This window comes from Bos javanicus, chromosome 2 (genome assembly GCF_032452875.1).
Source record: "Bos javanicus breed banteng chromosome 2, ARS-OSU_banteng_1.0, whole genome shotgun sequence".
Lineage (NCBI taxonomy): Eukaryota > Metazoa > Chordata > Mammalia > Artiodactyla > Bovidae > Bos > Bos javanicus.
In genome coordinates this window covers 122,206,831-122,218,722 of record NC_083869.1, presented here as the reverse complement: position 1 = coordinate 122,218,722, position 11,892 = coordinate 122,206,831, and the positions used below count along the sequence as shown (strand labels likewise).

The 11,892-nt window shown below is 50.5% G+C and overlaps 2 protein-coding genes across 4 annotated transcripts in view; one reads left to right on the top strand and one right to left on the bottom strand.

Annotated features, from left to right (window-relative positions):
• ZCCHC17 (zinc finger CCHC-type containing 17) overlaps nucleotides 1–2,720 on the top strand; it is a 52,198-nt gene extending 49,478 nt beyond the window's left edge. For all 3 annotated transcript variants that reach the window (XM_061389884.1, XM_061389870.1, XM_061389876.1), the window contains one exon: nucleotides 1,810–2,720. In XM_061389884.1, the coding sequence (XP_061245868.1) occupies nucleotides 1,810–1,971 (162 nt within the window). In that variant the 3' untranslated portion in view covers nucleotides 1,972–2,720. The remainder of the gene's footprint in view (nucleotides 1–1,809) is intronic.
• Nucleotides 2,721–3,414: 694 nt separating this feature from the next.
• FABP3 (fatty acid binding protein 3) lies at nucleotides 3,415–11,662 on the bottom strand. Its single transcript, XM_061389921.1, has 4 exons — nucleotides 10,839–11,662; nucleotides 7,192–7,364; nucleotides 5,198–5,299; nucleotides 3,415–3,701 (listed from the first exon to the last, which is right to left on the bottom strand). Exons 1-4 carry the CDS (start codon nucleotides 10,909–10,911, stop codon nucleotides 3,648–3,650), a joined length of 402 nt encoding a protein of 133 aa, XP_061245905.1. The 5' UTR covers nucleotides 10,912–11,662; the 3' UTR covers nucleotides 3,415–3,647.
• Nucleotides 11,663–11,892: the final 230 nt, after the last annotated feature.

Here is an 11,892-nt window from a genome sequence, read left to right as displayed (position 1 = left end):
GTGATCTTGCCATCCAGGAGATTGCAACACCATAAGCCAAATCATGGATCTGCCGACTCTCAGCTTCTCCCAGCCATGGTTCCTACAGCTTGGTAACATGGGCCTGGCAAGCTTCCCCTCTTTCTGCTCCACTGGAGACTCCAAGAAAGAATTTTGGTTTAATTTTCTCTTAGAACTTTGACTTATCTGCTGTAGATACTTGGCCAGACTGTCCGAACATCCTGGGAATTCTCTAATAGTATGATACTTCTGGCTATCACTGAGTACTTACTGTGTATCAGGCACTATAGTTAATGACAGTTCTTACTATGTTTAATCCTCATAGCATCTTTTGAAGTGGGTATTTATTATTTGTAGTTTACTGAAAAGAAAACTTAAGTTCAAAAAAGTTAAGTCTTGTTCTAAGTCACATAGTAAGTGGCAGAGTTGAAATCTGAGCCTAATTCCATCTTGTTCCAAAATTCTTGTTCTGACCACCATTTACCATGAGGCCTCCATCACTGTTCAGGAACAGGGGCCATATGCTACAGAGAAAAATTCAGATTTCCAGTCAAATGATCTAAATGCATATCCCAACCCTACCTGTGTGATCAGGGGCAAGTGATCAGCTTCTCCAGCCACAGACGCTGTCTCTTTAAATCTTCATCATGGCGTGTGACATAGGTGCTGGTCTTATCTCTGTTTTACGTTTGAGGAGACTAGGCCACCCTGAGGTAAAATGACTTGCCCAAGGTTACATGAGAGTAATATAAGTGGCAAAGCCAGAATTCAAGTCTGGGTGTAACACCTGGTTCTGTGTTTGGTCCACTGTTTTCTCACAGCCCGCTCCCAAGACCTGGTCTGTCAGGCAGACTTAACAGCTCTCAGAATGCTGACTGGAAGCCTATGGGAGGAGCAGCAGCCTTGTCCTCGTCTACTCTCTTTTTTCCTCCCATAATCTCTTAGAAACCTTACCAAGGCAACATGCACATTTGCAGTCCAAGGAAAAGGTTCATGCAGTGCTTAAAAATTGCTCTGAGTACCCTACAGAAGCCCACAGGTCTGTCTCATTCTTTGTGTGCATTTGTGCTGTTAGTTTGGCAGCACGGTGGGGTGGGTCTGGAGTGTTGAGAAAGTTCTGTATCAGTTTACTCTTGTAAGGTTGGTTGTGAAAGTTAGAGATGATAAATATTCAAGGGCAGCAGGTAGGGCCTTATTAGTTGATGGCTGTTATTTCCCCAGGCAGCTGGGTCTGATAGAAACCAGCCTGGGAGTCAGGAGTTCTCAATCTATTATTCTCTTATTCTCGGACGTGTGAGGTATTGTCTCTTGAGAGACCAGGTGATCTCTAAGGACTTGACTTTCAGCATTAATATCTTGTGCTTTTTAAAAATGAAAGTAGTAAATACTTATTTTAAAAAAGTGAAAAAGGACAGTGAAGGGCCCCAGCTTCCCTGTATTCAGTTCATTCCTGAGCTAACCCTTGTTGCCTGTTTGTGTCGTTTTCACTGTTTTCTGTGATTTTAAGTATATTCAAGTATGTTAAATATGTGTATTATAATTTACTGTGCAAAATATTATAATTTATATATGTAAATGTATATTACACATGGTATGTATATATGTTATATACCTTGGAACTTAGAATACACACTGCATTATGACTTGATCCTTTTCTATTTGTTTTGAGCACTTTTTCTTGTTAGTACTTAAAGATTTTATTATGAATGTTTTCTAATTTATTGTTATCCCCTAATGATTACATGCCATGTTTTTTTAAAGCAAATACACACATATAATGTTGAGTTCTTAAATTTTTTTTTTTTTCAGGAAAAGAAGAAAAAGAAACATAGAGACAGGAAGTCATCTGACTCCGACAGCTCAGACTCTGAGAGTGATACAGGCAAGAGGGCAAGACACACATCAAAGGACAGCAAGGCAGCAAAGAAGAAGAAAAAGAAGAAGAAGCACAAGAAGAAGCACAAGGAGTGAGAACGGAGCGTAGAGAGGGTGGTTGAGAGAAGGAATCCGGAGCCTGTGCTTTGAAGCCCTGGCTCCTAGAAAGACTCAGTAGTAAGAATATGGCCTCCCACCCTCTTCTCTCCCATGGGAGATGGCGTCCCCTTGTGTCACAGGCAAGTCTGGAAGTTAGGTATCAAAAGCATCTGCCTGAATGAGTTGTTCCCTTATCACTCTTGGGCCCTTTGCAAGTGACCCCTGCAGCTCTCCCATTCATTCACCCAACTTCATTCAGCGGGAGGTCGTATTACCCTCTCCAGCTGCCACTGCCAGAGCCAGATTCCCGTACAGGAGTCCAGGATAGAGCCACAGGAACTGCTGTGGGGGTGAGTCTGGCTGTAGTTGAACAGAGTGATTGGCCCCTGCCTATTGGCCTACCTACCCTGGCCTGACTGGTGGATGGTCTCTGTGACATCCAGCACACGGGCAGAGGGAGACTGGCAGTATGAGGGAGAACACGGTAAGAAGTGGTGCTCACTTTCTCCATCCCCCCGACATGATTCTGCTATGTTAGAAGTGACAGCCAGTGGTCACAGCCAGAAAAACATTGTTTGCAGTGACTTAGCTTGCTTGTGACATTCCCGCAGACCACTGAACCAGACAGCTCGAGCTGAAATCATTGCTTTACTTTGTATTTACTACAGTGTGAGTCAATTGGTTCCATTTCAGGTTTCTGCTTAAATTCCTGGTACTAAATGGAAGTGTGTCTGGTTTTAAACTTACTGAGAGTCCTTATTAGTATAATCCCTCTTCCTGTAAACTTACAGACTTAAAAGTCATTGAGGCTGCATTAGGTGACAGGAAAACATTTAATATGTCACTTTAGACCTTGGAGAGCGGCCCAGCTAAGGTACAGAGCCAGAGGCACTAGCAGGTCACAGCCTTCTTAGGAGATCACTTATAAGCCCTCACTTCTGTAATGATCGGATGACCTCTCCCCCAGGGCTGACTGGAGAACCAGTAAGAATTTGTACCCATGAGTAATGGCCTGGCACATGTGCAGAAGCTCAGCAGTCATCTTGGCCAGTGGGCATTTTCTCCCACCACCACTGGCACAAGCCTGAAGAGAGTCCACAGCATTCCACAGAGAAGAGCAGCTGTCTAGACCCCCTGGCATTCAGTGCAGGGTGGGCCAGGGGTGATGGTTCAGAAGTCCTGTCACTGAGTGATTATTCCAGGTTGGACTAGCTCATTTGGACTTGGGGGGGGGGGCGGGCACTGTGAAGGCAGGGTGTAGGTACAGCTGTTTTATTTTTTGTACATGTAAGGTGATCAGCTGTCCCTGTCCCTGAGACTGTCCATTTCAGTCTCATCCAGTGCTGCTTCCTGAGTAGCAGTCTTTTCTGCCTACTCTCTGACACACACAGAAACTGAGAATCCCAGAATCATGTCACCAAAGGCAGAAAGGCAACTGGGTGGCCTTGGCTCTGCTTTATTGACCTCAGAGCACCCTTTGGATGCAGTTAAAAAAACAAACAGACACAATGAGAACGGAACTGGATCCAGGCTGGTGCCACCTGACCCCAGGAGAATTTCCCCAGTCAAGGTGGATTTATACAAAATGCCAGAGGAGAAAAATGAGGCAATCTGGTGCCGAGTCCAGGAGTAGCCCACTGGCAGAAGAGCAGTCAGTGGAAGGAGAGGCCAGGTCATGCCTGTTTCTCGTAAGTACGAGTGCAAACTGCAGTGCCATGGGTGAGTGTCTGGAAAAAAGACAGTCAGATTAGGGCAAGGGCATGGGCATGGAAGGTATTGGGAACGCTCCATTCTGATGGGGAGAGCCCTCTACTACTTCATCATGATAATTTTCATTTACTGCCTACCTACTATGTGCCAGGTTCTTGACAGATTTTTTTTTCCTAATGCTTATACCAAGTCTTTTTTTTTTTTTTTTCGGCTGTGCCACATGACATGCAGGATCTTAGTTCCATACCAGGGATTGAACCTGGACCACGGCAGTTAAAGTGCTGAGTCCTAAGCACTGGACTGCCAGGGAATCCACCCAAGTCTTTTAAGTTAGGTATTGTAATTCCTCTTGCAGAGATTTTGGAAAATGAACTTTCAGGGAGGAAGCAACTTGGTCAAGATCCCAGAGTATTTCTCTTTCCCTTGTACCATTCCTTTCCATCCTTAGTGCCTAAGAAGGTGCCTGGCACATAGTAGATAAAAAGGTGAATAAAAATGTCCAGAGACTCTTGGTAAAGGACTATCTTAGGCCACCAATTCTCCATTCTTTCCCTAACTTAGGGTGGTGCCAGGGCCAGAGGCCAAAGCCCCCATCATCCTTCCAGGCATCATACAGCCAGGCCCATGGTTTCACCATAGCTTCATTGCCCAGCAAGTATTTAGTTCTGTATATCACGTTCCCACCAGAGCCAGGTACCTCATTCTAAACTGCAGGGACCCCTGCCCTGTGTGAGTGCAAGAATGCAGTGAGCAGGTTACACTGACCCAAGAAGGTCTACAATGAAGATGCTGAGGTGAAAACCTGAGACCCTACAGAATAAGGAGGCAGAGACCACAAGTGACTGCTGTCTCTACCCCTGGGGGGTATTCAGTCAAGGCTACATTCTTTGAGTGCGGTCCTTAGACAGATCTGACAGCCTGGTTGTTGCTTTCAACCCCGGCCTTCATCAGGTACTTGCAATAGGTCAGGCATGGAAAGCAATGAGAGGTGAGTGAGCCTGGAATGAAGTAGAAAGGACTGTGCTGTCAGGGCCCAACCCATCACCAGCCTGTCCCTGCCCAAAGGGTTAGGAGATGGGAGCCTTTCCTACAGGGCATGAATCACATTTAGCTGTGCTTTCCACCTCTCCCTGGGCAAGGCAGTGGGCCCATGCGGAGGACGAAACGAAGGCTGTCAAGTGTGCCTACTGTAGTCCTCCCACACCAGCGAGGCTTTGTGCTCTGCAAGCACTCTCTCCTTCAGACTTCCCAGCAGTCCTACAAGGGTGTCGTTATTAGTACCCACTTTACAGTTGGAGAAGGTGACTTGTCCAAAATCACGCACCCTATAAGCTGAGATTTATGCAGAGGCATGTACAAAGCCCAGAGCCACAGTATTACGAGTCCTAATACCACCCAGGCCTGCCTCCACCCTCCGTTGGTCACAGGGCATGACCTTGGCTTTGCACATTAGGCTTAGCTGAAGGGACAGTAGCAACCAATTGGGTAAGGGGTCAAAGTTAATCCATCTTACCAGAATGAGTTTCCCGTCAACCATTTCCCGCACAAGTGATGTCTCTTGTCCATTCCACTTCTGCACGTGGACAAGTTTGCCGCCATCCAGCGTCACGATGGACTGTGGAAAGAGGGTAGAGGCTGAGCTGAGATCTGAGCTAGGATTGAGGGGCAAGAAGAGGTCTGGTCACCGGGGCCACAAAGGACTTAGCTTCTAACCCAAACTACTGATGGTGTGCGAGCCAGAGCTCAGCCAGTCCACCTCCAGCCCAGTCCCGTGAGACGTCTACTTCACCACTGCTGCTTGGCTGGAAGAGGGGCCTTCAGCTGTTGGGCAAGAAGGGAGAAGCAGGCAGTACAGTGAAGTCAGACAGCCTGGCTCTGAGAAGTGCCACCAGCCTTTAAGATGGGCACTTATCCCATACCCTGGGTGATGCCCACAGCCCCAGTCCCTCTAAGATATAGGAGCGGGGTACAGCCTAATCCCTGGGAAAGACCAGTGAGGAGGAATAATCCTGAGACTCCTGGTGGTGATCACACATAGTGTCTAAAAGAACCTTGGGGATGCGAGGTGTTGGAAGATTAGACTGTCCCATCCGTATTCCTGTGCCCCCTGGTCCATATCACATATGGCCTCTCCCCTCCAGCTGATAAGTGAGCATCAACTGCCAGGTACTGGGACTGGGTGTCCTTGGGGTGTTCCATAGCCCTGGTCAAATGTCCACTTTGTCTTCTGGGTGCTGCCAGCCTACGTCAGCTGGCTCTCATCTGGCAAGTCTTCCCAGGTCTCTCTAGAAATTTGGGGGCTTTAAGCCAGGCTGGGGGACCCTGATGGACCAGCAGATCTAAAGAGGCTGTGTGTATGTGTTTGGGGCTAGAGGGGTGGTAGGTGTGCACCCTTACCACCCCCTTCCTCCTCATTCCCATTCCTCTAGTTTTTGGTCCATTCAGCAAGTTTTTTAGCCGAGGCATCCCAGAGAGCTACTATTGTGTTTAATTGGGGTTCTTGCCCTTCAAGAAGATAGGCTAGTTCAAGGAGGTGAAGGTTTATGGTAGGGTAAGCACTTCTTTCCAAGGTGGGCTGTGATTTGGGGGTACCACCCCCTCTGTGCTGCCAGCTTCCTGTGTGATCCTGGGCTGGGCTCCAGCTTCCTCCACAGGGAGGATACTAGACCCTCTCCTGTCCTCAGGGGCAGCTGTGAGGAAGAGGAGATAGGGTCTAGTGGAAAGGTGCTGCTGGAGGAACACCTTGTCGAGGGCAAAACCCCTTTGTTCTCTCTCTCCCATGCCTGGCTCGGCCTGGGAGGCCTGAGGCAAGCAGCCAAGACAGCCACCTGCAGACAAGCTGCCAAGAAGTCCTGAGACTGGACACAGATGTCCTCTTCCTCCCTGGAAGGAGAGGGGCGGAGGCTTGGCGAGAAGATACTACAAACACACCAAAGACAATGCTCCATCCAGAAGATAACTTTTCTTCCCTGTAGGCTGGCAGCACTAGAAATGGTTTCTCAGGGTCACTGACCAAACCCGGGAGGTGGAGGCTGAAGAAGCATCTGAGTAGGTCTCCACCTCTTGTCCTTCAGCTGTCTCCTCGGCTCCTGGCAGCCAGGATCACCTGTTCAGTTGAGGACCCTGACTTCTGGGCATTGTTCCTAAAGTACTTGAGGTCACAGCCATGTCCACATAACTTCCCCGCCATCTATGGAAGGGGAAGGAACGCCAGAGCTGTTGCATGCCATGTGCAAGGTCACCCAGCTGGAGCTGGTGTAGACGCTGAGGTCAGAATATCCTGGCTCTGTGCAGTCCAGTCCCACAGGCAACAGGTAGATGCTTCCCAAGAAGACAGGGAAGAGAACAAGAGGACAGGACTCATGCCTTTAGCACTTTGGACATCCCAGCACCCCACAGGCCAGCTTCAATCCCCCACAACAGCCCACCCCTCAAGGTGCAACAGTAGGGTGACGCCCTATTCCCCTTCAGGGCCTTCCATCCCCCACGGCCCCTTCCTCAACTCACCTTGACTTTCCTGTCATCTGCTGTGGTCTCATCGAACTCGACTCCCAGCTTGAAGCTGATCTCTGTGTTCTTGAAGGTGCTTTGTGTTTTTATGATGACTGTGTCCCCATTCACTTCGATGATTGTGGTAGGCTTGGTCATATTGCCCACCTGCCTGGTAGCAAAACCGACACCTGAGGGCAGAGGGAAGGGTATGAGCATGAGCTGGAGCGAGAGGCGAAGTACAAGGGGCTCAGTGACCAACTCAGACCAGAATGTTGGGGAGGGAGAAGAGGCGGGTGAGAACCTTCAAAGACGTTACATGGCTTTTTGTAATTCAGTTTTTCCCGTTAGCTCTGTGCAGTAAAGAGACATTACTGATTCAATGAGACATGAGAAACTTAACGGACAAGCGTGCCTCACAGCAAGTTAGTGGCAGAGCTGAGTAGAATAAGCTACTATTAAGTGCCTCCTGTGTGGTAAAAACCACACGTTTAAGTCTCTCTCAGTTCTTCTGGTCTCCCTGCAGGATTGATGCTAGTATCTCTACAGATGCAAAAACTGAGAGTGAGGTGAAGCCCAGGGTCACAAATCTGGGATTCAAATCCAGAATGTTTGACTGCAGAGCTCACTTTACTGCTCAGCTAAAAAAGGCTGGAGCCCAAGGCTCTCGTCCAGGCCACCTGAGCAGCTTTCCAAGCACAGGCTGAGGGAGAAAGAAAAGAAATGTGGACTTTGCCTTCTGGAACCTATGGACAAGGACTTTCTGCTTCTGAAAGTTTTTGCTCTGAGATGCACTGGTGCTCATTCCCCATAAATGATAACAAAGACATTTTCAAAACCTCTTATCCATAATCTAGGAGATAGGCAGGAGGGGGTGTTAGTCTCAGTGTTCAGTTTTAGGAGAGGCCTGAAGTGGTAGGCAGTCAGACCTCCAGTCCCCCCCTCCTGTGGGGACTCCCCTCTGGGCCTCAGCAAGTCTTCCCCAATGCTGCAAGAGAGCGTGGAACAAACAGCCCTGCAGGTCATGGTTTCCCTGATATGCCTTTCGCCTCCAATTTCCCCTTCGAACAGTCTCTGCTGAGCTGTTCTCCAAGAGCAGAGGCTTTGGTGAGGTGGTGGGTAGAAAGTCCCTGGATATGCCTGGCTACATGGGTGGTTTTACTTAATGTTTATAAAAGCTCTGAACAGTTGGCTTTATTATCCCCAATTTACAAACGAGGCTTTGAGAGTGAAGTACTGTCCAAAGTGAAAGGATGAGTGGTTTATCTAAATTTGAATTTAGGCTCCAAAACTGTTCACTGTTCCTCCTGGGCCATCCTGTCTCCCAGCATGCACTTCATCTAGGTCTGAGGCCGCCAAGTGTGCCTGAGATCACTGACACTAACTAGGCTGGGCCTCTTCGTCCTCTGAGAACTTTTGGTTTAACATAAAAGAGGCTCAGGCACCCTTTGCAGCTGTGCTGCTGCTGGCCCACCCTGCCTGGCCACTGAGGGTTTGGCCTTGCCCCCTGTTATCAGGGGCTTCCCAGGTGGCACATGGTAAACAATTTGCCTGCTAATGCAGAAGATGCAAGAGATGCAGGTTCAATCCCTGGGTCAGGAAGATCCCCTGGAAAAGGAAATGGCAACCCACTCCAGTATTCTTGCCTGGAAAATCCCAAGGACAGAGGAGTCTGGTCGGCTACAGTCCATGGGGTCGCAGAGTCAGACACGACTGATCACGCACCTGTTATCAGAGTAAGTTAGGCTAGTCCCACTCCCCAGCACACAGCAGGACCTTGTCACTGTGCAAGGAGCTCTGTTTACTTAGGACCTACCCAGAGGTGTGGAGTGTTTGAGGAAGGAAGGCACTGTGGAGTCAGTGAGGGACTGAGCTAAGAACAAGTTACAGAATTAGGAGACCCGGGAAGAGATGGATTCCACTTAGAAATGAAGCTGAAGCTATTTACTGAGAGCTGAGGAGGGTCTTTTCTCCCCTTCGGCCTCTCATTTTTTCCATCTGTACAAACAGGATGGGTGGATTCTTAGACTTAATCCAAGTTGGGGCAAAATAAGGGAGCAAGGGTGGTAAGGATGGTGCAACTCACTTCAGGGACCTAGGTTTTCAGTTCTAATGTCTGCTAGGAGAGACTTTGGGGATTGGGGGTGTGGAGCTAGCTCTGGGCATCCCATCTTCCCTAAGAACTGCCCTGGGCCTCCTACTTCTCTTAAGAATTATTGCCTTCCTGGAGTCATTGGGTATACTGCTTAGCATAGAGGGGCAGTTGAGCACTTTGGCCTCAAAAGTCAACACTTGTCCTTATTTCAGGGGTCAGGAACAGGTGGGAAGTGCCTGGGTTCCACCTTGGTTAACTACTGTAATCCAGCCGTCCCCTGGGAGGAAGGCATGGAACCTAGCTCAACCATCCAGTTTTCCCCATCCCAGCTTGGGGAACTGGGATAATCTCATAGTTGGAGATTCCAGAGAAGGGATATGACCTTCTCCCTCTAATCCATATCAGAAGGGGAAGGGCTGAGATCAATGATGAATGAAGCAGTTCTTACTACTCCCACCCCCAGGGCCTATAGTGGGAACTGCTCTGAGTTGTTGGGATTTAGAAATCTAGATATTCATATCAGCTCTGCTGTGGAACTGATTTGACAAGTTTCTACTCTTTCTGGATCTTGACTTCTCCTTCTGTTGAACCAAGGCATGGGGATCTCTGGAGTCCTTCTCTGCAAGATTCTTTGAATCTTCATTCTCCTCCATCCTGGCACCACACCCTCCTAGGCCAACGACCCTCCCTGCTGTTACTAGGTCTTGGCTTTGCTTCAGGCCTCTTTGCTGTACCCCCTAACCAGATACTTCTCCAATGAGCAGTTATCCTTGGGCTGCAGCTGATGATGGGGCCTCTTGCCCTACCCTACCACTAGGCTGATTGGTGAGAAAGGGCAACCTCCAGCAACAATCCTTTGCCCTAACTAACCCAACAAAGAGGAGCAGGGGTTCTTGCTAACTCTGCAGGCCCATCTTACCTCCTCCTCAAAGCCTGTTCACAGCTGTTCCCCCTTCCATCTTTCTCCTGGGGACTTACCTACTTTAGACCTTAGGACGCTTCCCATCCATTCTATTCCCTTTCACGGTTCAGTTTCCAGTTCCTAAACTGCCCATGCTTCTTTTCCTCCCTCCTCACCTTCAATCAGTGCTCCTCTTTTACCCACACCCCTACCTCCAGATCATAAGCCCTACTTCCTCGAAAGTGCCTCCCTGCCCCCACCACCCTCCATCAACCGACACAGCTGCCCCCTGGCGCCTCCTTGCCTGCGAATTTCTCTGACCAAGTTCAGATCGTTAAAGTCCCCTCCCAGCATTCCCTGGCGGTCCAGTGGTTGGGACTCCGCGCTTCCACTGCAGTGGGGCAACGTTCATCCTGGGTTGGGGAACCAAGATCCCACATGCGCCGCGGGGAGGCAAAAAAAAAAAAAAGCCCCCTCCCAACAGGCCTCGCATGCCCTAGCCCAGGCTGCCACCTTCTCCGCGTCCCCTGGCTCCCCAACCTTGACCAGGAGGGATGCAGCAGGCATGCAGGATCTAGCCAGGGCTAGAGAACTGCTCCGATCGGGCACGCGGCCAGCCCTCCCCAGCACAGCATCCATCCCAAGCCCAGCATCCCGAGCCGTCCTCACCGAGTGACTTCATGTAGTCATCGAAATTCTTGCTGTCCACTAACTTCCAGGTACCCACGAAGGCGTCCACCATGGTGAAGCTGGGCTAGGTTGGGAAAGACGACAGAGAACGCGTACAAGGACTCTGGGACCAGCAGCTCCCAGCCCGCGCTGCCGCTTTAAAAGGCCCCTGTGTCACGTGACGGGGCGTGGCCCACACCCCCGCGCCCGAAATAGGAAGCCCCAAGCAGGCCCTTTCTCGTCCGGGGCTGGTCGCCCATCCCCCAATGCTCCCAGGGGCGAAGGGGCCCCGGTGGCACCCAGTTTGCCTACGTCAGCGCGGGTCCCGGGCTCCGTGTCCCTGCCCCGGGCTGGTAAGCCCTGCTCCCTTCCCTGGCCTCAAGGCGCTCTTCGGAATCTGAGAAGGAAGCAGTTGGGGGGGCACGGTGCCCGAGAGCTGGGGCGCAGGCCACCGACATCCGTACCCTGGTCCCTCCCGGAGCTTGGGGTCAGAACAGAGATGAGAAACCAGAGGAGAAAGGAAACTCCCCCTTGGGCATGATGCCCACGCCGGGAAAGCGCTGGCCGACTCTTGGCGGCGCAGGCATCATCTCGATCTTCATTTTACAGGTGAGGGGAGCTGAGACTCAGCGTAGGGCTGACAAGTTCGCAGGAAATAAGGAGACGGTGAGTGGGGAGTCCAGGTGGCGAGCCTGGTCTAGCTGGTCCCAGAGCCCGTGCTCTCCCACCGCTCCCCACTCTGCCCGATAGCGGGGAGAGGCACCGGGGTCAGCGTGTGCCCTCTGCTCGCCCCCGGCAAAAGCGTGACCCTGTCCGACGCGCCGCGTCTGCCCCACACGTGCTCGCCCCTCCCTGCGGAATGTCTACCGCGCGCCTTTCCTCCCAGCTGTCCAGCTCCCCCTCTACCCTGCCCGTGCGCCAGGCTTTTCTGACCTCTGCGCACAGCTCCGAGCCTTTGCTCCTGTCGGCCGTTGCCTCCTCACTCTCCTTCCGAAATTCCGTCCTTTCAGCCGGCTCTTCAAGACTCAAGGACAGCTCTGTTCTGCCTGACTGC